This window comes from Acomys russatus, chromosome X, assembly GCF_903995435.1.
Source record: "Acomys russatus chromosome X, mAcoRus1.1, whole genome shotgun sequence".
Taxonomy (NCBI): Eukaryota; Metazoa; Chordata; class Mammalia; order Rodentia; family Muridae; genus Acomys; species Acomys russatus.
The window spans coordinates 92,657,232-92,682,385 of NC_067169.1; the positions used below are offsets into that span (position 1 = coordinate 92,657,232).

A 25,154-nucleotide genomic window follows, 5' to 3' on the forward strand; every position below is an offset into this window, starting at 1 on the left:
AGTGAATTACCAAAGGTCAATATGCTTTCCCCATATAAATCAAACCCATGGCTATCAGGGTGCTTATGCAATCAATCATGTGACTACACCAGCTTTTTGGCAGTTGGGGTCTGTTGTGGGGGGGAGGGGTCATGCGCATGTGCTGTGAACATGTGTGTACATGAAACCCTGTGCTCGGCACCTGAGACTCAAACTCATAGCCTTGCACATGCCAACCCAACCCTCTACCCCATGAAGCCAACACCTCAGTCTTGTTTATTCTGCTTGACAAGCTCTGTTGGCATGTAAAGGAATCCCTCTATCTATAAAAGGTGCACATGTGATGCTTCCTTACCCTCCAGACCTTTTCACTTGTATAAAATATAAAATTTGACAACTAAATGAATATGTAGGTGTTAGGCAATAAAAATGGTCCTACCTGAAGTGTCTAACTGCTTTACAATTTGTCTGTAGTGCTCTCAAAGGAGTTGATTACTACTTAGTATAGGTAATGGCCTAACTGTGGTGGAGCCCTAAGGACTCAACTCCTGCCTGGCCCAACCTCTGCCACTGTTACTTCTGACAATTGCTCTCTAAACAGAGACTGATCTAGATGTGATACAGGGGTTGAGTCTAATAGGTTTACCACTTGTTAGGAGTCTCACATTCCTGGACAACAGAGCTTTGAACAGTAGAGACGGCCAAAAAGTTGTAGTCACATGCTAAGACATGTTAGCAAGAAAGTTAAGTTGAATTTTGTTTGAATTCAAAATAAAGTATTCCTCAATTAACTAGAATTTGAAAAGAACAAGGGTCAACTGAGAAGTAACTACAGGGGGAGTTATGCACAGAAACCTGGAGTTGCTGTTTCTGCAGCCTTTGGCATCTGGGTCCATTTCAGCAAATGCTTCTTGGTTTTCTGTTTCTTCTTGTCCTGGTCCCTTCACCCAATATGTTGTGATTTTCATTCCAGTTATCAGATTGGCATCCACCTATTTCTTCAGGAAGGACCACTACAAAACACTCACACACACACACACACACACACACACACACACACACACACACACACACACACACACACACACACACACACACACACACACACACTCACATCGGAGCACACACACAAAATAGCCTAACTCCCAACCAATAGCACCACCTACATCTACCCTTGAGAGAAACAGCAGGTGCATGAGTAACTACAGAAACAGCAGTAATTGAGTTTCTTCCTGGTTTTCAGGCTACACTTCCCTACTCTTGACACATCTGCCCAATGATCTCTTCCCCAGGGACATGTCTCTCCCTTTACCAGAAAATATCCTAAGCAATGAAGTACATTTCTTTTCCTTAGAAGAAGAAATCAAGGGCATAAGTCAGCGACCTTGCACCCATTACCCCTGGGCAGAACTTTGGAAGGAAGCTACATGTTTTGCCTCAAGCAATTTTTTTTCTCAGTGAAGATTAAGGCTCCTCTTACCAGGACGTGCTCCCAAACCAAGTCCATGCAGAAAACCACATTTCCAAGAACCTTCACACTTTTCAAAGCCACAGACTCAAAATGAGGAATGCCATTTTCTGGTTCTTTTCTTGTCAGGCTTCCCTTCTACTAGCTCCCAAGCTCTCTTTTGAACACTTTGCCTATATAGTGAGTTCAAGGCCAATCTATCCTGTGTGAGACTCTGTTTCAGAACAAAAACGTGGAAAGGGTGTCATAGAACTGGCCCAATGAAATAGGTCTTTAATCCCAGCACTCAGTGGCCCCCAAGAGGCAAGAAATTGTGAGTAAAAATCACCCTGTGTCGCCTAGAGAGTTCCAGACCAGACCAACCTCAACAAGTAATGAGATACCACCCCCCTCCAACAAATGAACAAAAGCAAAACAATAACAACTAACAAACAATTTTTTTTTTTAAACAGACAGCTTTGACCTTTGGTAGGGGAGCCATCCAAACATTCCTTTCGCCACCTGACTGTGGCTAGCACCTAGAACAGCTAATTGTTTCTGCCCAGTAAAGGAGCAGCCTTAGCCAAGGCAGCAGCCTCCATCCCTCCCTGGGCCTGGTCATTTGCCTATTTCCTTCTTCCCTGTCACTGCCCACTGCCCAGCACTGATGGCTTCTCTAGGCACCTAGGCCTGATTCCTTACCCTCTGAGGCCACGATCTGCTTTATGACTTGCTTTGGTGTTCTTCTGCTGTAGCTTCTGCTGCCACCTCTCCTGTGCCTTGTTCTGTGGGTTCCTGGGCTGCCCTAACTACTGGCTCATACAGGTGACAATCTTCTGCTTCCTCGAAATCTTCAGGCTCCTCAAACTCTGGAAATGTGGAGATAACCTCCCACAGGCTCCGGGTCATGCCTGATCCCCGAGTCTCATAGTCCGAGGCCGTCACAGTTGATGGGACGGGCCCGGGTCGTACTTGGTCCTCACTTGAGTGGTCAGATGCAGAGGTGTCAGATGTTTCCATGACGTCGGGGACCCTAATCAGCATGTGGTTTTTGCTATATACACGATTCATAATGGCGTGGACTAGCTCCATGAACATAATACAGAAGTCACGGACTGGGAAATTTCGGGTATTCACCACAATATCTGGATCTACTGTAGGGCTTTCCTCCTCTTCCTCTTCTCCCTCCTCCTACTCCTCCTCCTCTTCCTCCTCCAACTTTTCCTCAGACTCGGCACGCTCTCCCCTGTCACTCGCTTCCTTTGGGTATCTTTCAGGCCCAATATTCTCCACCTGTCTGGGACTAAGTCCTCCAGGTATATCAGAGACCCGGTCCAGGCTGGACTCGCAGCCTAACCTACCACCTTCTGCCGCCTCCTGTACCCACTCTCCCTCAAGTGTTAATGAGTTGTCTAGGCTCTCTTTGGTTGTGTTTTGATGCCCGGCATTAGACATGACACTAGTTAGAACCTCAACAAGGCCTTGATGGAAGAGGGATAAAGACGATACTGACTCCTCGGACTGCCAAGGTCCGGGCGATGCGGAGGGATTATGGCATGGACCACCAGGACACTTCGGGAAAGATTGTGATTAAGAAGCTGTTGGCTCCTAAAGACATTCACAGGGACCTTAGAGTTATAGAGGGAGCTTCGGCAGACACCCCAGGTGACAGGTCAAAAGTTTAGGATGGTACCTGAGGTGGTCCCATGGAGGTAGCAGGAACGCGGTGGCAGAACACACCAGCCCAGGCAGATGGCAACCTGCGAGTCTCTTCTAACATCTGGGCACTACAAGGGTTATACTGTGAGTCACAGGGGGTGGGGGCAGGGCTTATGACACTTATATAAACTGTTTTGTCACCACATAGCCAGCTCTAAGCTGATTTGTTGAGGAGCGAAGATGGTCATTGCCATCATCCAATAATTGATCAAAACCCTTCCATTTTTGGAAACACCTTCACTAGTGGTGTGTGTGTGTGTGTGTGTGTGTGTGTGTGTGTGTGTGTGTGTGTGTGTGTGTGTGTCTAGAAACTCAGGCCTCTCATTAGGTCAAGCTGTCCCTATCCTCCTCTCCCCTCCTCTTTTAAAGTGTCTGTGCCAAGTCAGTGCTGGAACCTAAGGGAGGCAGCTCAGAAGAAGGTAGCTGATTCCCCTAGCACTGGCATGAAGGAAATACATGATCAAGCTGACGTCAGCGCTGGGAACAGAACTAGTGTCCAACTTTGATATCATAGTTTTTATTTTATATTATTATATTTTATTATCTCTTAGAAGCCTGTCCTTTTCTAATGAGAGGCAGAGAGGGACTGAAATCTGGATAGGGAGGTGAGGTGAGAAGGATCTGGGAGTAACAGAGGGAGGGGAAACCAGTAATCAGGGATAAATTTTGTGTAGTGATAAATTATTTTATGTAATGAAATGTTTTATGTGATAAAATAATCTTGTTGGAGGTTGGTCTGGTGCTATGTATTCTAATGATAATTACTGGTCCCCAAGATCTGGTTACACCCAATAGAAGCACATTCTCACATACACCATGTGATGCTGTGTCACATCTCTCAGTCCGGCCCAGAAAGAGTGACTTATTAGCAGTTAGATTTGGGTGTGTAGCTGAGGGATAGCTAAATAGCTTAGAAGCTTGATATCTACCTAGATCTAGTGCTTTAAGCTTGTAAAAGAAATCACAGTCTCTCTGTGACAATTAATTTGGGGCTGGCAGGGTTAAAGAAAACTGTTGATTTAGAATCTATTTCAATAAAAGAAAAAATAGTGACACTATCACTTCCTTGAACAATTATTTGTTTCTATCTACTGTTACCACATTCCTCAGGAAAAATATTAGGCTTTTAAGATGACTTCATAAGGAAAAATAAGCAAGTTTCTCACATATTGGTGAAAAAAGAACAATTATTAGACACTGATTCAACGATGTATTTAGTGATTTACTTAACCTGGAAGAAAATAACCCAGACAAGGCACAGCAAGAGATGACAGGTTCCCCTCTGCCTCCTATAAGGTCAGGGGCCATGTCTGAGAAGGACACCTTTTTACTTGCCATAATTCAGAAGACATGTATGTTGTTTCTCCAGGTGCAAATGAGTGTTTTAGGTTGTTTGGCAGAAATGTGGAGGAGCATGAACCTGCAGGGGATAGAAAGCAGCTCAGGGATTCAGGTGGCAGCAGCATCAAAAGATCCATCTTGAATCTCAAACAGGAAGAGAGCAGATCAAACTTCAAATGGCAGGAAGCTTTGGAAAACTCAAAGCCTGCCCCCAGTGACATCTTTCCTCCATCACTGCCACACCTCCCAGTCAAATCCAAAACAATGCCACCATCAACTGGGAAACAAGTATTCAAAAGCCCCAGGCTGTGGAGGCTATCTCATTCAAACCTGCACCAGCAGGAGGACCCAATCACCAGCCCATCCACAAACACGCACAGGGACATTACTCCTCTTCTTCTTCTTTTCTCTCTGTGTATGTCTCTCTCTCTCTCTGTGTGTCTCTCTCTCTGGTTTTCACATTCTCTCCTCTCTCACTCTCTCTTCAACAGGCACATAGGAATCTGTGTTCAATTAAGCTGTCCCCAGGCATGCCTACTACTCTCTGCACCCATCCCTGCACCCAGTGAGATGTTTTCTCACCACAGTAGGTGGCACCAGTTGACCACATCTGGGTTTTTGTCTTCTGCCCATAGTATGATCAAGGATCCTTACAGACAGTGACTTTTGTGTGACCGATTTCACTGAAAAGGCTTCCAACCTGCCTGCAGTGGCAGTGCTTTTCTTTCTTTGGACTTGATAGTATTCTGTTGTATGGACACACCATGCTTGGCCTATGTCTTCATCATTAGGGGGAAATTGGGGACAATGCTCCTGTGATTGGGGCTGCTGTGAGCTTTTGCATACCAATACTTGCTAGAAAGTCTGTATTCAGGGGGTGGCCCCTATACCTAGGGGTGGAGTAGCCTTGTGATGGGGTGATGAAATTCATGGGCCTCTCTTCCACCCTAGAGCAAACAAAGCCCTAAAGAGCTGCCTGGCAAAGCTTTGTGAATGCACTAGGGACGCTAAGGAGAGGTCAGGACAGCAGCACATGTGCTCCTGCAGAGATTAGGCACCTTCCACATGACTCTTTCAGTATCCCAGACTCTGCAGAAGCCTATACTTGCACCTGTGAGGGCATTGAACACAGGGAGCAGAGGCCTTCAGACACTTTCTGCAGGTCCTAGGTGAGTCAGTCCCCGGTTTCTGGAAGCACAAGTGGTAGCTCCAGGTCAAGCCTTCTTCCTTATGAGGGGGGAGGGGGAGGGGTCAAGAAAGCAGGGCTTGAGTATGGAGGCTATGGCAGTGGGGACAGGGGCAGGGATGGAGTGGGTCCACTATTTGAAACAGCACAGTCCAATTCCACGGAGAGCAGACATGTTTTATCCTAAGGTAGAATGCTTTGCAGAAGTGAGGGATGCCTGGGAAGCTCCCCCAGAATCACACCCTCAAGGAGAAAGAGGGTCTCTGGGATTATGGTGAGCGATATATGTACCTGTAAGTGAGTGTCTAGGTATTGGGACCCAGGACAGTCTCTGAGGCCAAGGTCAGGAGCCTGAATTCCACCAGAGAGTAGAGGAGGACAGCAAGAGTGCTGTGGAAAAGCTTTGATACAATGCAGGGAGTGAGCAGAGAGGGCAGGAAGGCCTGTATGTAGGCAGAAGGGCTAGGGCTCTGCCACAGCACCCATGCTGAAGTCCTTGTGCACAGAGACATTCATCGAGGTCCACACTTCCACAGATGGGCCTACACAAAACACTTGTGTGCATGTTTGGGGTCCTTTCAGGCCTGGAGAGTACAATTTCCTGTTCAGGCACACATGATTGCAGGTGGACCTCACCAAGGAAAAGAAGTGAGTGGATGGGCAAGCACATATGCACGTGCTTTTTCACAGAGGCTGGATACTTTCCAAAGTGAGGACTGACTAGCCCTGACCACCCTCCAGAGGGAAAGCTGGGTTCTGGGCAAACTTGGTTAGGTGTGTTCCTCCAGGTGAGTGACCAGGTATTAGGACTCAGGATACTTTCCTTAGGTAACAGGACCCAGGATACTTTCCTGAGGATACTGGACCCTGTCTACTTTCCTGAGGTGACATCTGGTGCCTGAATGACACACACTGAGTGGCCTTGGCCCCAGGAGGACAGTCTAGGAACATTTTCTGAGGGACTCAGGGAGGAGACGAAGGGGGACCAGTCAGCCAGTGTTGTTTGGGGAAATAAATGGTTGGGACCATCGACAGGGCCCACTGTGAGGTCTTTGGGCACTCCAGAGGTTCTATGTCTACATGTCTGAAAGGGGGAGGGGAGGCCTGTGCATTTTTTATGTCCTTTGCAAGCCATAACAGGGCTGGGATGTTTCCTGGTGACACGTAAACAACACCGTGTCCCAGGACAAACATGCATGAATGCCAGGTGGGCCTCAGCATGGAACATGGAGAGACCAGGCTCTTGTAAGCACACACACATTCCAATGGGTAGTACTCATCCGGAAGTGACTTCTCACTAGCAGTGACCACCTTCCTGGCTACGAGGAGTTTTGGGGTCTAATAATCTATATCTCAAAATTTGGAGATTTACTTCAATTCAAAAGGCACTGCCACCAACATAGGCTCACAGGCGTTCCTGGTGTTAGGAATGGAGAGACAGTTATCTGCATCACATGGTTGAAACTACCAGTTGGCTAAGCAGGCTGACATTGCAGCACAGCAGCTAAGAGGAAAAGGTGCCTCTAGTGGTTAATTCAGCACACAGGTGCACAAGATCTATGGAGCTGTCTCCTTCTGTCTAGCATGCTGCGGCTGGTTCATCTTTAGAGATTCACTCTTCTTTCATCTGATTCTGCAGTTAGGAGATGTCAGGGGAAGGAGGAGGACGAAGAAGAAAGCCTGGTTTTTCTTCTCTGGAGGATTTTCAGTCTTCAGAAGGCCTCAGAAATATTCACACTGGTGTACTCTGTTCTTCAGAACCCAAAGGTGGCTTGCAATGGCAGGTGCCATTTCTCCCTCCTGTTCAGAATACATCTCACAATGTTTGGTGATGTTAGAAATAGACAAAAATACTGTTATGTTTGTTCACATAATCTTGACTAAAATCTTGTGAACTTGTTTTAAATTACTTTATGTAACCCAAAGTAAATGAAAAATGTTATGCCTAAAGCAATTTTTGGATAGAGGGAGATGGAGGCAAGCCTTCTGAGCTGTACTGTCCACTAAGTGCATGTGACAATTGAGCACGTACTTGAAATGGGGATACATGGATTTCAGATGTGCTCTTTGGAAAAGAGTATACTTTTCAAGTTAATGGCGTAGGTTAGCATACAAAATTATGTGTTTTGTTCTGGCTTTTTCATGTTGTCTGGTTTTCTTTGTTTGTCTTCATTTCTTTCCATTTCCACTGCCTTATCTCTCCTGCCCTACTCCTGCTAGACACCTTCCTGCCACTAAAAAGGCTTTGTCGTGATTTTCCACTCCATGTGTTCCATTTTCTTCAATTTACCCCCATCCCATCTGTCTTGAGTCTCTTCCTCTCCTTCCACGGCCCACCTCCTACTTCCATGAAACACACACACACACACACACACACACACACATACACACACAGAGGCACATCTAAATTCCATATATAGTAAAAATGTTGTATTAGCTTTTCTGAGTGTGGCTTATTTTGCTTAGCATAATGATCTCATTGTTTCATTTCTTTATGCAAATGGAGATCATGTTTCCTTGGTACACGACAGCTGTGTTGGTTCCATTTTGAGCTATTTTGAATAGTGCAGCAGTAAATATGGATGTGTACCCATCTCTGTGGCCTATTGACTTCCTCTATGTGTGGATGTCCAGTGTGAGACACTGCTGTTTCTTTCCCTTTTTGAAACTGGGCCTCTCTAGGTAGCTCTGGCTGTCCTGGAGCCCATTATGTAGACCATAATGACCTCACACTCACAGAGATTGCCCTGCTTCTGCCTCCACAGTGCTGGGATTAAAGGCAGCAGCACAAGGCCCAGCCTTCTCTTATTTCTTGTGTCTGAGGGATGTAAGTACTGCTGGACCTTGCTTCAAGAGCTTTAAGGATTGGACTGGGATCTGTCACTTCTTGAATTATTTTCCTATCTGTAGTAATCAGGCATTCTTCAGAAGTTATACATTTCCTGTCTGTCTGCCTGCTTGCCTGTCTGTCTGTCTGTCTGTTCATCTATTGTTAAAACATACCTGTTAGGGGATAATGAGAGGGGACTGGAGATTATGTCTTCCCAGAGCGCAGCTTGTTTGGCTGAAGGTTTGCCAGTTGGTTTCACTGACTCACTCGACCCTGACTCTGTGAGAGCCTAGCAGTGTACCACTGCTACATCTGGGTCCCAGAGAGTTTCTAGAAGGTGAAAGATTTGGTCCCTGCTTTTAAATTTCTTTGCTCCCTGATGTAAGAAGATCCATTTCTTTGTATATTGCTGCTTTGAGTCTATTGATGTGAGGGGCTTGTCCCCTATTGTAGGCTTCATCTCCCATCAGGAAAAAAGTTCCATATCTGAACTGGGGAGTGATTGTCCTTTTAGTCTGGCCCTGAGGAGGGAGTTTCTTTTTATGATTTATCTGAAATGAAGTGTGTGGCTGGATAATATACCTTTCATTTCCTTGAATAGGGCGTTGGGCTGGATTTTCCCATGGTGGACATGTTGGAACCTGTTCATCCCTGGAATGCAGCCGACTGGAGTGTGGTAAGCACCCCAGCATGGCTGTGGAGTCTGACACAGCTGACTGACAGGACCAGTAGGTGTGCATTGCACTGAACACATGACAAGACCAGTAGGTGTGCATTGCAGTGAAAACATGCCAACATGGGATGGAATCAGGTGGTCTTGCAACTGCTTGAGCAATGGAGCCAGCAATTGGAACCAGCAGGGGGCATGGTCATAATTATATATCCTCTAGGGAATTCAATGGTGGTGCTTCCATAGTGTCTGTGGAATTAACAGTGTTTGCAGTCTTGTGTGGGTCTCACATTGGACTGTATAGATCCCAAAACAAGAAGAGTTTCCTAACCAGGACTTGGGGTGTGTGGTTTTATGTGCCTAGCCCTGTGTGGTGTGTAGAGAATGCTAGAGAAGACCATCTTCTCCCTCAAGCAGAAGTGACTCCCTGGCTGGTTACCTCACAGTGATTTAGGTCTCAGCGGTACATGTACAGCCCTAGGCTTGGTCATCTCCTCTTATGGGAGTTGAGTGCCCACTCAGTTGAAGTGACATCAGCAGAACCTCAGATTGGGCCCCAAGCAGATCCAGTAGCCACAGCAAGGTGAATTTTTTCATAAAACTCGTTCACTATCCATTCCGAAATAACACATTCCTTATTTATCAACTTATATGTGGTTTTACAAGGTAGAATCTCACTATGTAGCCCTGGCTATCCTGGAACTCACTCTGTAGCCAGGCTGGCCTCACAGAGCTCTCCCTCCCTCTGCTTCTGAAGAGCTAGGACGAAGGACTGTGCTACCACTGTCTGGCTTAATTTTAACTTCCATGTCTCAATTTTTATGGAGAGTATTACCAGTGCCTTGATAAGACTTTGAGGCTATTCCGTGGAGACCAATGTCACGTTGGTACCATTTTGAGGCTTTGGATGCAATCCCTTATTGGATGATCAAGCCATCTGGTTCTCCCTGCCTGTCTCCCCATTGGTCCTTACCTGGTCTGGATGTTCAGCCTAGTCTTGTCATGTTCTACTCTTGGGCCTCATAGTCTCCTTAGCCACTGGTGTGAAACCCCAGAATTCCTTCAATGGTGCAGACTTCTATGATGCAGAGACCTTCAGAGAGCTGAGAGGCCTGGGTGCAGCAATGATTCTTGATCAACTGCAGTCCTGCTGAAGGAGATCTTGCTGGGGCTTGCAGAAAAGATTCAGGAAGTTTCATGGACTAAGTACTCCAACACCAATTAAAGCAGAAGAGAGGAGATGCCACCACTGGACTGAAGCCAAGAGAGCTCCTGAAAGGCCTCAGTCCTGGCTCTAGTTTGCATTCTCATTTGTTACTCTAAATCCACAAGTGCAGGTAGGTAAACAAGGGAGATTTTGCTGAAGGCATGAGGCAGTCAGCAGATTGTAAAGGGCAACAATCTAGTGTTCTAGCTATTTCTCTGGGTTATTTTCTTCCGGGTAGCAAGGATTATCATGCTTGTCAAATAAGCAATTACAAAGAGCACTTTAAGTAAATCACTAAATAAATTCATAAATCAGTATCTAATAATTGGTTTTTATTCACCAATATCTGACATATATGCTTATTTTTCCTTATGAAGTCATCTTAAAAGCATAATATTTTTCCTGAGGAATGTAGTAACAGTAGATAGAAACAAATAATTGTTCAAGGAAGTGATAGTGTCACTATTTTATTCTTTTATTGAAATAGATTCTAAAGCGACAGTTTTCTTAGACCCTGCCAGCTCCCAAATTAATTGTCACAGAGAGACTGTGATTTCTTTTACAAGCTTAAAGCACTAGATCTAGGTAGATATCAAACTTCTAAGCTATTTAGCTATCCCTCAGCTACACACCCAAATCTAACTGCTAATAATTCACTCTTTCTGGGCTGGACTGAGGGATGTGACACAGCATCACATGGTGTATGTGAGAATGTGCTCCTCTTGGGTGTAACCAGATCTTGGGGACCAGTAATTAGCATTAGAATACATAGCACCAGACCAACCTCCAACAAGATTATTTTATCACATAAAACATTTTATTACATAAAATAATTTTATCACTACACAAATTTATCCCTGATTATGGTTTTCCCTCCCTCTGTTGCTCCCAGATCTTTCTCACCTCACCTCCCATCCAGATTCAGTCCCTCTCTGCCTCTCATTAGAAAAGGACAGGCCCCCTTGCTCCTTTTTCTCCTCTTTCTCCTCCCCCTCCCTTCTCCCTTCCCTCCCTCTTTTTCTCCCTTCCTCTCTCCCTCTTTTTTTCTCCCCTCCTCTCTCCTTCTTTCCCCCTCCCTTCCCTTCACTTCTTTCCCTCTCTGAGAGCCTCACAGTAGAGACAAAATCCTGCTATTGGTGACTTCCAAGAACAACAAGAAGATGGCACAGCCAAGTCCAAGGAACAGCACCCCTACTGGAAGCAGCAGGAGCAGCGGGAGCGACCAGCTGAACAAGACCAACCTGTACATTTGGGATTGCAGCCAGGCACTACTGACCAGGACCTTGTCAAGCTCTGCCAGCCATATGGCAAGATTGTGTCCACTAAGGCTATCCTGGACAAGACCACAAACAAGTGCAAAGGCTATGGCTTTGTGGACTTCGACAGTCCCTCAGCAGCACAGAAGGCTGTACCTGCACTGAAAGCCAGTGGTGTGCAGGCACAAATGGCTAAGCAACAGGAACAAGACCCCACAAACTTATACATCTCAAACCTCCCGGTGTCCATGGATGAGCAGGAACTGGAGGGCATGCTGAAGCCCTTCGGCCAGGTCATCTCCACTCGAATCCTCCGAGACACTACTGGGACCAGCAGAGGGGTTGGCTTTGCAAGGATGGAGTCCACAGAGACGTGTGAAGCTGTCATCACCCACTTTAATGGAAAGTATATAAAGACACCCCCTGGAGTAGCAGCACCCTCTGACCCCTTGCTTTGTAAATTTGCTGATGGTGGGCCGAAGAAACGACAGAACCATGGAACATTTGTGCAAAATGGAGGAGCCTGGCTAAGGAACGGAGAAATGGGTGCTATGGCCTTGAGCTATGACCCCACCGCGGCTCTTCAGAATGGGTTGTACTCAGCCCCTTACAGTATTGCTCACAGCAGGATGCTTGCTCAGTCTGCACTCTCCCCGTATCTTCCATCTCCTGTGTCCTCCTATCAGAGAATGACTCAGACGTCTCCTCTACAAGTACCTAACCCATCTTGGATGCAACACCAGTCGTACCTCATGCAGCCTTCAGGCTCAGTTCTGACACCAGGGATGGACCATGCCCTCTCTCTCCAGCCTGCCTCCCTGATGGGACATCTTACCCAGCAACTGGGCCACCTGTCACTCAACAGCTTGGGCACGTTCATGCCAGCCGCGGCCGCTATGCAAGGAGCTTGCGTCTCCAAGTATCCCACTGTGCCTTCCTCCAGTGTTTCTGTTGAGGAGAGTAGTGGTCAGCAGAACCAAGTGGCATGGAGACCCCCTCAGACCATGGGCTCTATCCTTTCCAGTTCAGCAAGTAATGAGGAGACAAGAGAGACTACACTTTGCCTTCAGGAAGCAGATGAGTGACATTGTGCAGCCTTTGGAAGCCAAATCTGGTGGACAGTGCTACAGACAAGTGTCATCCAGCTTCAGGACCCTGGGACACCTGCTCTGCCTCCTGGAGGGTCTTCATTCTGCCCAAGGTCTCACAGCCCTCCACGCCGAGGAAGTTCTGTCCCTCACTTTACCTGGAGGTGGATTTGTCCCCAACAAGCTGCTGCCATCTACGCTGCTGCCTATCATCCCTGATTGCCATGCCTGGAGATTGGTCATGTAGTTGTCAGAGACCAAGGATGGTCCTCAACACCAGACAGTACACAGCCCCACCTCACCCCTCCCTCCCTAGCAGATTTATCTAACCAAAGTATGTTTGTACCTTTTGGGGTAGGTGAAATCCCCAACACAGAGCCTGTAACCTTCCTGTTACTGACCAGTAGTGCCAGCTATGACTTTGAATTCTGACCATTCTGCCTTCTGGAGGATCATTCTGTCTAGGGTCTCACAGTATGTCATCCAAACCACACATGGCTTTACTTATGCTGTACCTTGTCGAATCACTTAATTCAGCAGGAGCCGTCTTAGCAGGGCTCACTCTTGGTTGTATTCACGTGGTTTGAAGGGATGAAAGTGGAAATTGTCCTGTGTGCATGCTTGAGGAAGGACTGAGCTCTCCTTGCCGAGTTCCCTGCCGATCCCTGGTGTGTTTGGACCCCTTCCCCAAGGAACCAGAACACCAGAAATAATATTCCTTCTTGTGGAAGGACAACAGGGTGCTGGAATAGAAAAAGACAATAATATACCCAGCTCATTACCTAAGAGGTCAGGAGGGACCTTAAAGACAGGCATTTTAAAACTGTCCCCCTCTACAAGGCCTTCCTCACACACTGTCACAGGTACACACACCTCCACGAGATAGTTACGGGGACACACGTGCAGAGGGTGCTGTGGAAGAGGAAGCTGTTTCCGCAGCTGTGTGGGACTCCAAGGGTAGTTGTGCTGTGCGTTCTGGGAATAAGGGCTGAGGGCAGTGGACAGAGGAGTATGAAGTACAGAATTACCAGTTTTCTCACTGGAGCCTCCAGCCTGAGGCAGGTACATCCAGTTAAAGGGCTCTACCTCTCAGTGACAGCAAACCATCCTGACAAGCAGGGTCCTGTGGACAGTCCTCTTTGCCACTGTTGCTGATGGCCTTACAGTTTGAGTTACTTTTTGAGGTTTCCCTCATGTAAGCACGCTGGTTAGAGTCCAGTGTTTCTGGCTGAACAGGTGTGAGCATGGGAAAAGAGGACAACTTGTAATTTTATTTTTATAGTAGCTAAATGGCACTGCGTAACTTCTGCTTGGTGATTCCATCCACTATCGTTCCCTCTCATTAGCTCATTACTCCAGAAAGTAGTGACTGGAGACAACTGGATGCAGCTATGAGGGATGGTCCATACTAAATGGCTTCCTGGGAAGCCAGGGAGAGCTGTAAGCCATTGCTCCACCATGCTGCCCAAGGCTCTTAATACATGCCTGAATCCTGTCTGAATGGAGGCCAGATTTTTCTTTCTGTACTTAACATCTATCCCCCACTCATTATAGATGCTCATACCACTCTTAAAATGAGGTAGCACTTTTGTGTTTTTGTTTCCAGGTAGAACATAACCAGAGCCTACACCAGTGATGTGCAATCCTTTACTAGGCTCCAGGCTCCAGACGGAGAAGGTGCTGGCATGAACTAGGAAGATGTGGGAACAATGAGGTGTTTTTAGAGTTTTAACCCAAGGATTTGAAGAGCTGCCCAAAGCCTGTGAAGGAACAGCTCTTGTCAGTAGTAAAGATAAGGCAGTGGTGAGGCATTAACTGCTAAAGGGGGAAGGGTCACTCTGTTGCTCCTGCTTCCAGTCCCTCCCAACAAGCAGGCATCCCTCTAGAGTCCCCCCCTCACCTGCCCACCCCCCACACCCACCGCCCTCTGGGAAGTGGAACTGCACCACTGAGGCTTACTTGTTGTCAAGAGCTATGCAGCTGAGTAGGTGGTCAGGCCCAAACTCACCCAGGCTTTCTGAGACCTGAGTCTCCTGTCAGCTCATCTCTCAAGATGTGCCTTGTTAGCCTGCCTTCTAAAGTGCCTACAGGTATCAGGGCACTCCTGAAGTAGCTTCAGGCTCTACAAGAGCCTGCCTTCCCTCAGCAGCTAAAACCAGTCTGTATTAGTCTCCATGTGGCAGTGATGCTCTCATCTTCCCCACAATGTCTCTTCTCAACTTATTCACGATAAGCATTTACAGTCCAAGCAAATCTCCAAGCTTCCTCGTCCTCATTACTCAACTACCTCAGTCTCCCGATTCAACAAGGCACAAGAGCCTACTTGCTTAACATCATCCTTAGGACAAATGCAAGCTCTTCAGGTCTAAGCTGACACTGCTCTTTCTGGACTATCTTTAGTGACGTTGCTCCCTGATCACCTACAAGTGTGAACTCTCCAGATCGCCCCTGTATGACAAGCCAGCGGCTGAGCTGTGTAGTCTGATGCCAACTTTGGAGCAGCTTAAGACCCCAGAGTAAGAGGACTGATGGGTGGCTGCCTCAGAGCTGCTTGTGGCTTGAACAGCTCCTGCCCCTCTCTGAGCGGGCCAGGTGATGGCTACTGGATGCATTTACCACCCAGGAGAGCAAGTTAATTTATACATATCTCCTTTACTCAGAAACCTGCAGTTCTATATTCTTCCGTGTCTGCTCCAATACTCCCTCTCTCTTGGTTGCTCTCCTTCCCTGTGATTTATAAGAGCTTTATTTTTGCTAACTTTAACCTTTTTTCTTTAATAAATAAATAAATAAATAAAACACACATACACACAAAGAAAAGGACAGGTTTCTAAGACATAATAAAATATATCAACATAAAGTATAATAATATAAAATAAAAACTATGATATCCAAGTTGGACAAGCCAAGGCAACAGATGGCATAGGGCTCAAGAGAAGGCAAAAAATCAGAGACTCCTCCATTTGGATATTCTGGAATTCCAAAAATACACTAATCCAGAAGCCATAATATATATGCAGAGGACCTGGTGTAGACCTGTGCAGGCCCCGTGCATGCAGCCTCAGGCTTAACCTTATTCTATTTTACATATTTGTTTTATTTTTATGTTGATCTCACTCTTATGGTTTTAGCTAAAAGGTTGAGCACTCTGTAGAACAATAACGTTGTGAATGGGTACTCCTCCTATTTCCTCCCCATACTGTCCCACTTCCCCTCTCCCCCAGATCCACTGCCCCTCCTTCTCCCTTCAGAAAAGAGCAGGCCTTCCAGTGATATCAACCGGACACGTAGTAAGACTAGGCACAGAGCCTTGTATGGAGGCTAAAGGAGACAACCCAGCAGGAGGAAGAAAGCAGCTATTAGACTTAGAGAAGTGACTCTGTTATCTCTCCAGCACCATGTCTTCCTGTGTGCCGCCATGCTCCCATGATGATAATGGACTAAACCTCTGAACCTAAGCAAGTTCCAATTGAGGGCTTTCTGAGAGCTGCTGTGGTTGTGATGTGTCTTCCCAGCAATAAAACCCTCAGACAGGTACCCTTATCATTATTCCTGATTTTAGGAAAACACTTACAGGCCAGGATTGGTTGTGGAGACCTGGAATCCCAGCACTTGGGAGGCAGAGGCAGGTGGATCACTGTGAGTTCAAGGCCAGCTTGGTCTACAAGCTGAGTCCAGGACAGTCAAGGCTACACAGAGAAACTCTGTATCAAAAACAAACAAACAAACAAACAAACACACAAAGAAGGAACAAAAATAATACTGGCAAGGAAGGGAACACAGGGGCATCTGTGTACACTGTTTGCGAATGTAAACTAGTTCAGTGACTATGGAATTCAGGATCAAGTGTCTTCAAAACTAAATATAGATCTGTTATATAACTGAGCTATGCCACTCTTGTGTCTTTACCCAAAGGGCTCTGAGTCAACGTATCAGAGAGAGACACTTGCACACCAGTGTCCATTGCAGCACTATTCCCAACAGTTAAGCTGTGGAACCAACCTAGGTGCCCCATGGTGAGGAATTAGAAAAGAAAATGTGCCACACATGTATTATTGTAATGGAAGTTTTGGTTCCTTTGTAAACTCAGTTCTGTTCTGTAAATATGTTTTGTTTTAACCCCAAGTGTGGGGTGTCAGTTTGAGCTTTAGCTTGTCCACACCAGTAAATTGTCTCATGGGGGCGTGGCTTTTGCCAGCTGTTCAGTCCTTCCTGGTGTAGCTGGGACAGGGGCTTGGTATAGTGCTCTGAGGCTGTCAGTAAGAGCACAGGGAGAGAGAGCACAGTGTGACATGCAGTGTTGCCATGTGGCCTGGCCTGTAACAGTTTGAAGAGACCAGGTGTCGTGGTTTGGAGCAGACAGACAGAGAGAAATGCTTTGAGGAGCAGTGGCTTGGGGGAGACTGCTGGCTGGTGCTGTTGGAGGAGATGGGTATAGCCCAGAGGAACCCAATTGACCTTAAGCAGCCAGGAGAAGCAGAGGGGCCCCTCTCCCCACTAACCTTCTCTCTCCTATGTAAAGTTGGGAGGTTGGAAGTGAGGCTGAGGCCTATACACACTAAAGAGAGAAGAGTTTACTTATAAGAAGAGTTTTCATCCATTAAAAAAATAAGTAGTGTCATTTGGAGGAGAATGGATGCAACTGGGATGATGATGTTAAGTGAATTCCATCTCAGAAAGACAGACAGACATTTTCTATCATATGTTGTTGTTAGAACGTCTTCCCAACTGAAGATGTAAGCAAGGCCTATCTCTCCTCCTAGGGCCCAGACTACAAACTGAGGTGTAATTCCATCAAAGTTCACTATGGAGAACCAGGGAGCTTATTTATTGGGCTTCCTGGCAGAGCATAGGTGAGAGGTGACTTAGAGGTGAGGGCACTTCTCCTCTATCCAGCCCCACCTGGAAAGCACTACCCAGCAGGAATGAGAGAGAGAGAGAGAGAGAGAGAGAGAGAGAGAGAGAGAGAGAGAGAGAGAGAGAGAGAGAGAGAGATACAGAGGTGCATACTCCAGGTGGGGGTGGGGCTGGACTAGTGTAAAATGTCAACAAGCCTGGCTGGGATAACCTTTTGCTAGAGGGGCTTAGCTGAATGTTCTAAGGAAGCAGTGCTTTGGCTAGGGGGACAGTCACTCAACACACTCTACCTCTTCTTCCAGCTCTTACATCCTTCCCACGCCCCTCTTCAACAGTCCTTGGGCCATGAAGGGGATGATACTGATGCGCTGATGCGCAACTATATTTCTTGTGCTCCAAGAGGGATTGTGTCTCCATTGCTTTCTGGCCATCCCTCCATCTCCAGGTCATAGTCATGGAAGCCACCATTGCACTAGTTGGTGCATCTTGCCTGCTCCTCCTATCACAAAGCATGCAGGATGCGTGGTGGCACACACTTTTAATCCCAGCACTCAGAAAGCACAGCCAGGGGGAGTCTCTGTGAGTTCAAGACCACCCTGGTCTACCTAGCAAGTTTTAGGGCTATATAGAGAGACCATGTCTCAAAAAGGAAAAGAAAAGCACACAGAATCAATGTTTCAGTGGCACTTTGAGGGTTAATTCTCCTCAGCATACTTAGTAGCTACTTTTGTAAGTATAGAATCTAGCTCATGGGAGAGAATACTCCAGATCCAGTTTGAGCTTTCTTTCTCAAAGTAGAGCAAGCAAAGGATGTAACATATTCAGCAGTAGGGTCTAACATGTATGGGTGTTTTCTCTGCATGTATGTCTGTGCATCACATGCATGCAGTGCACATAGAGGCCATAAAAGGACGATGGATCCTCTGGGACTAGAGGTACATTTGTGAGCCACCTTATGGGTGCTGGAAATTGAACCAGGGTCCTATGGAAGAGCCACTGCGCTCTCTTAACCACTGAGCTTCCTCGGCAGTACATGAAATTGTAATCTTAATAAAATATTCTAAAGGTTTTTAAAACACAAAATGAAGCTGTTTACCAATCAATAGATGAACATTTACAATCAATCTGCATGACAGCAAACACTAACATTGAATCCTATTAGGCAGTATTGGCCTCCCAAGAGTTCAGTTCTTGTCTTTAATTCCTTGGAAGAGAAAGTAAAGTCTCCTTTTTCATCTAAGAAGATTCAAGTTGCCTACTGAGCTTGGAAAAAACAAAGCTAGTTTAAAAAACTATTACTACGTTAGATATAATAGGTATAAATTTACATAAAGATTTGTAGATACATCAAATGTTTTCTTCAAGGCTGCCAAATACAAATAGTCAAACACTATGAATGTAACCTTTATATAATTCCTGATTGTTTCTTGGTTATTCTTGCTGTAGGTAGCTTATTGTATATGTGTGTGGTGATATAAATATATATGTAAAATATAAAAAATATTTAGTGACTTAACAAAGAAGCAAAGAAAAGAAAAGAAATGTGCTTATCATATTTAAGTTTAAGGTATTTGTCGAAATTTGTTTTTTTTCCTTTTGTGTAAATACATAATAATGTAGATTTTGGCCTTCTCTGGAAGGTTCAGAGCCTAAAATAATCCTTCCACTTTACAGAAGAAGTTTCCCTGACTTAGAATCCTTCATTTTGGACAACTCTATTTTACCCAATAGCCCTAGAGTCAAGAGGGTGGGGTCAGGGCTAGAGAGACAGCTCAGCAGCTAAGAACACTGCTGCTCTTCCAGAGGACACTAGTTCTGTTCCCAGTGCTGACATCAGCTTGATCATAAATGCCCTTCATGCCAGTGCTAGGGGAATCAGCTACCTTCTTCTGAGCTGCCTCCCTTAGGTTCCAGCACTGACTTGGCACAGACACTTTAAAAGAGGAGGGGAGAGGAGGGATAGGGACAGCTTTGACCTAATGAGAGAAGGCCTGAATTTCTAAGGCCACACACAAACAAACAAACAAAACAAGAAGGTGTTTCCTAAAATGGAAGGTTTTGGATCAATTATTGGACGATGGCCATGACCATCTTCACTCATCAACAAATCAGCTTACAGCTGGCTACCTGGTGGCAAAACTGTTCATATAACTGTCATAAGCCCCGCCCCCACCCCCACCCCCGGTGACTCACAGTATAACCCTTGTAGTCCCTGGATGTTAGGAGAGACTTTCCAGTTGCCATCTGCCTGGGCTGGTGTGTTCTGCCACTGCGTCCCTGCTACTTCCATGAGACCACTTCAGGTACCATCCTAGACTTTTGACCTGTCACCTGGGGTGTCTGCCAAAGCTCCCTCTATAACTCTAAGGTCCCTGTGAATGTCTTTAGGAGCCAACAGCTTCCTAATCACAATCTTTACCAAAGTGTACTGGTGGTCGATGCCATAATCCCTCCACCTTGCCCAGACCTTGGCAGCCCTAGGAGTCAGTATCATCTTTATCCCACTTCCATCAAGGCCTTGTTGAGGTACTAACTAGTGTCATGTCTAACGCCGGGCATCAAAACACACCCAAAGAGAGCCAAGACAACCCATTAACACTTGAGGGAGAGTGGGTACAGGAGGTGGCAGAAGGTAGTGGGATAGGCTGCGAGTCCGGCCTGGACAGGGTTTCTGATATACCTGAAGAAAAGTCGACGGAGGAGGAGGAGGAGGCGGCGGAGGAGGACGAGGAGGATGAGGAAAGCCCTACAGTAGATCCAGATATTGTGGTGAATTCCCGAAATTTCCCAGTCCGTGACTTCTGTAATATGTTCATGGAGTTAGTCCATGCCATTCTGAATCGCGTGTACAGCAAAAACCACATGCTGATTAGGGTCCCCGACGTCATGGAAACATCTGACACCTCTGCATCTGACCACTCAAGTGAGGACCAAGTACCACCCGGGCCCATCCCATCCACTATGAGGGCCTCAGACTATGAGAGTCGGGGATCAGGCATGACCCAGAGCCTGCGGGAGGTTATCTCCACATTTCCAGAGTTTGAGGAGCCTGAAGATTTCGAGGAAGCAGAAGATTGTCACCTGTATGAGCCAGTAGTTAGGGCAGCCCAGGAACCCACAGAACAAGGCACAGGAGAGGTGGCAGCAGAAGCTACAGCAGAAGAACCACCAAAGCAAGTCATAAAGCAGATCGTGGCCTCGGAGGGCAAGGAATCAGGCCTAGGTGCCTGGAGAAGCCATCAGTGCTGGGCAGTGGGCAGTGACAGGGAAGAAGGAAATAGGCAAATGACCAGGCCCGGGAGGGATGGAGGCTGCTGCCTTGGCTAAGGCTGCTCCTTTACTGGGCAGAAACAATTAGCTGTTCTAGGTGCTAGCCACAGTCAGGTGGGGAAAGGAATGTTTGAATGGCTCCCCTACCAAAGGTCAAAGCTGTCTGTTTAAAAAAAATTTTGTTTGTTAGTTGTTATTGTTCTGCTTTTGTTGATTTGTTGAAAGGGGGTGTCTCATTACTTGTTGAGGTTGGTCTGGTCTGGGACTGTCTAGGCAACACAGGGTGATTTTTACTCACAATTTCTTGCCTCTTGGGGGCCACTGAGTGCTGGGATTAAAGACCTATTTCAATGGGCCAGTTCCATGACAACTTTTCCATGTTTTTGTTCTGAAACGGAGTCTCACACAGGATAGATTGGCCTCGAACTCACTATGTAGGCAAAGTGTTCAAAAGAGAGCTTGGGATCTAGTAGAAGGGAAGCCTGACAAGAAAAGAACCAGAAAATGGCATTCCTCATTTTGAGTCTGTGGCTTTGAAAAGTGTTGAAATGGACCCAGATCCCAAAAGCTACAGAGCCAGCAAATCCAGGGTTCTGTGCATACCTAGGAGCACCAATCACTCCCCCTGTATTACTTCTCAGTTGAGCCTTGTTCTTTTCAAATTCTAGTTAATTGAGGAAAGCTTTATTTCGAATTCAAACAAAATTCAATTTAACTTTCCTCCTAAAATGTCTTAGAATGTGATTAAAACTTGGTGGCTGTCCCTGCTATTCAAAGCTCTGTTGTCCACCAATGTAAGACTACTATCAAGTGGTAAACCTATTAGACTTAACCCCGTTATCACATCTAGACAAGTCTCTGTTTAGAGAGCAATTGTCAGAAGTAACAGTGGCAGAGGCTGGGCCAGGCAGGAGTTGAGTCCTTAGGGCTCCACCACAGTTAGGCCATTACCTATACTAAGTAGTAATCAATGCCTTTGAGAGCACTACAGACAAATTGTAAAACAGTTAGACACTTCTGGTAGGACCATTTTTAGTTACTAATACCTACCTATTCATTTAGTTATCAAGTTTTGTATTTTAAACAAGTCAAAAGAAATGTAGTCCTCATAGGGTCATTTAGAAGCAAATTGATAATTAAAATTTAAAGGCTATCTCTTCAAATGTTTAAATTTTCTTCTCCTCTTTCTCTTTTTGTTCACACAGCTAAGTGCCTGGTAAACTATGTGGAAGCCGAAGGTCTGGAGGGTAAGGAAGCATCACTTGTGCACCTAGTACTGGCTTTTATAGATAGACGGATTCCTTTACATGCCAACAGAGCCTTTCAAGCAGATTAAACAAGACTGAGGTCTTGACTTCATGGGGTAGAGGGTGGGGTTAGCATGTGCAAGGCTGTGAGTTTGAATCTCAGGTGAAGAGCACAGGGTTTCATGCACATCCATGTGCACTTGTATTTGTGCAGGTGTACTCACATATGAGAACACTTGAGCACACACACACACACACACACACACACACACACACACAGAGAGAGAGAGAGAGAGAGAGAGAGAGAGAGAGAGAGAGAGAGAGAGAGAGAGAGAGAGAGAGACGTACTGCCAAAAAGCTGGTGCAATCACGTGATTGGTTGCATAAGTACCCTGATACCTATGGGTTTGATTTATAAGCGGAAAGCATGTTGATCTTTGGTAATTCAGTTGAGTAATAGCACAAAAGCAGCAGGCATGAACAAGGACTGAACATTTTCTTAAATATAGGAAGCAGATTAATCTGGTATAATTGTTTCTTTTCTCTCCTTTTCATCTATAGTGAAGAATAGCAATAAAAGGATGAAGAGAGAATGCTTATTGAATGTCACCAAATTTAGATTGTCCACTTGTTAGCTCAGCAATATTTCATCAACACTGACTTCATCACAACGCTCATCATCTATTAGCCATATTCCTAATTATAAATTTAACATCACTTGCTCACCTTCCGAATTCAACAGTCTTCCAAATTAGACACTGTCATGTGCTAAAATAAAACAGGCATACTTGGAGGCCACACTGGAATTCAGTTTTACTTCATATACATTTGTGTGATGGGGATAATTTTTCACTATTTCATACTTATTTTAATTCTTTTATTGCAGCCAAATAGGTAAGATGACAAGCTTAAGACAATGTTATAAGCAGGAAGATGAAGTTTCAGGCTTTAGTTAAAACTCCATGATACTGTCCAGTTACTCGTGCCTTTTTTCTGTTACAAATATATTTGAAAATATTTACCAAAGTGGAAAAAAGATTTTAAAAAGAAAGAACAGAAATGTTGGTAGCTTTTATTTAGATAAATACTTCTGAATCATATCTGCTTTTTGCTTCTCTGGCCAGGTTATTGTAACTGAAGAGCATACTTGTTTTAGTTATTTTATGGTGCTCCAAGTGCAATTAGATGTCAATTCTACAACAGGTTTAGTATGTGGGGTAGCAAGACTTTAAAGCTCTGTTCTCTCCTACATAAGTCACTACTTTCCTGTACCTACTGAATACTTAACATAAAGCTAGTCTCATTGGACACATGCTGTGTGAAAAACATAAGGGACAGTAGCTCAATTCTTTGAGAATTTCAACAGGCCTTACACATTTTGTTTTGCTTTTCTCTATGTTTGTGTATGTCAGCATGTCTCTGGGCACCGATACAGAGCATGAGAGGGGACACAATGCCTTGGAGATGGAGATATAAGAGGCTCCCAGACATAGGAGCTGGGCACTGAGCAGCAAGGCCTCTTCAGCACTAAGCTATCTCTCCAGTCCCTGCAATGCCTTCTTAATTTGCTCTTCCCTTTATCAGAATGTATTCTTCATCTCTCCTCATTCTTCTCCTCTGAGTTCAGCTACTGTTTTGTCAGCTATTGGGAGAGCTGTGCTGGCTCTTGTTTTTCCAGTAGCATTTGCTTAAATGCTTTTCTCTATCCTTTCACTGTGAGGCGATGCCTGTGCTTAAAGCTGAGATGACCTTCTTGTTGGCAACAGAAAGATGGATATTGTTTTGTAATTCACTGATGTAACCTGTGTCTATTGGTTGAAATAATAATTATTCGAAGGTGTGTGATGACTGCTGTCTGTTTTGCTTGTGCTCCTAGTCTTGTTTTGGGTTTTAGTAACTACAGCTTCATTTGGTTTCAGCCTATGGCCTCTCAGCTACACCTAGTAGTCTTTTTATTCTGAAGTAATGTTTCTAGTATTCTCTGAGGGTCTGGTTTGGCAGGCGTGAGTTATTTGATTGATTGTTTTTATCATGTAAAATTGTCTTTTTCCCTCAACTCTGGCAGACAGTTTGACTTGACAAAGTTAGCTGGGATTGGCACCTGTGGCCTCTTACAATTTGGAGTGAATTGTTTTATGCTTTTCTGACTTTAATAGTTTCCACTGAGAACTCGGCTCTTACTGTAAATGTGTTTTCCTTTCTGAGACCAGTGAGTTTTAAATTCACAATTATTTTAATTAAAATATAATTATATCATTTCCCATTCTCTTTCGCCCTTAAAATCTTCCCATGTGCTCCCCGATTTCTTTAAAATTCATGTCCTCTTTTTAAAGTTGTTTTTGTTGTTGTGTGTATAACTAAATATATAAGTACAACCTGCTTAGTCCTTATGTTGCTCGTGTGCCTATGAGTTCAGGGATGATCAGCTGGTATTTGATAACCAAGCTGGGAGAGTGGGGCTCTTCCTGAAGGAGATTATTTCTCTTGCTCTCAGCATTCATTGCTTCTCTGTAGTCTGTTGTTTACCTAGGACCCTGTGAACTTTCACCCTTCCATGGAACTGTTTCAGGCTGCCTTTAGTATCCTCTCTTCATGCTTTATATTTAGCAATTTAATTATCAAGGTGTCATAAAGATGCCTGCAATACAAGCACCTGGGGAGGCAGAGGCAGGATGGACATGTCCATGTTAAACAAAATTGAAAAGAAACTACTGGGTATATGCCAAGGAGTAGAAGAGCTGGGTCTTGCGGAAGCCCTATTCCCAGTTTTCTGAGATAGCACCAGATAGATTTCCAAAGTGCCTGTACTAGTTTGCATTCCCACCTGCAATGAAGGAGTGTTCCTCTCTCTCCACATCCTCGCCAGCATGTGGTGTAGCTTGAATTTTTGATCTTAGCCATTCTGATGGGTGTAAGATGGAATCTCAGAGTTGTTTTGATTTGCATTTCCCTGATGACTAAGGAGGTTGAGCATTTCTTTAAGTGTTTCTCAGCCATTTGATATTCCTCTGTTGAGAATTCTCTGTTTAGTTCCAAGCCCCATTTCTCAATTGGGTT

General features: G+C 45.3%; 1 protein-coding gene and 1 pseudogene across 1 annotated transcript; one reads left to right on the forward strand and one right to left on the reverse strand.

Annotated features, from left to right (window-relative positions):
- The window catches only part of LOC127185400 (PWWP domain-containing DNA repair factor 3A-like), a 138,275-nt pseudogene that overhangs the window by 39,407 nt on the left and 73,714 nt on the right, over nucleotides 1–25,154 (reverse strand).
- On the forward strand, nucleotides 11,540–12,798 carry LOC127185058 (RNA-binding motif, single-stranded-interacting protein 2-like). The gene is given in 3 exon segments (XM_051141593.1): nucleotides 11,540–11,627; nucleotides 11,630–12,619; nucleotides 12,622–12,798. Coding segments are annotated over 3 exon segments (1,128 nt in total). The 3' UTR covers nucleotides 12,672–12,798.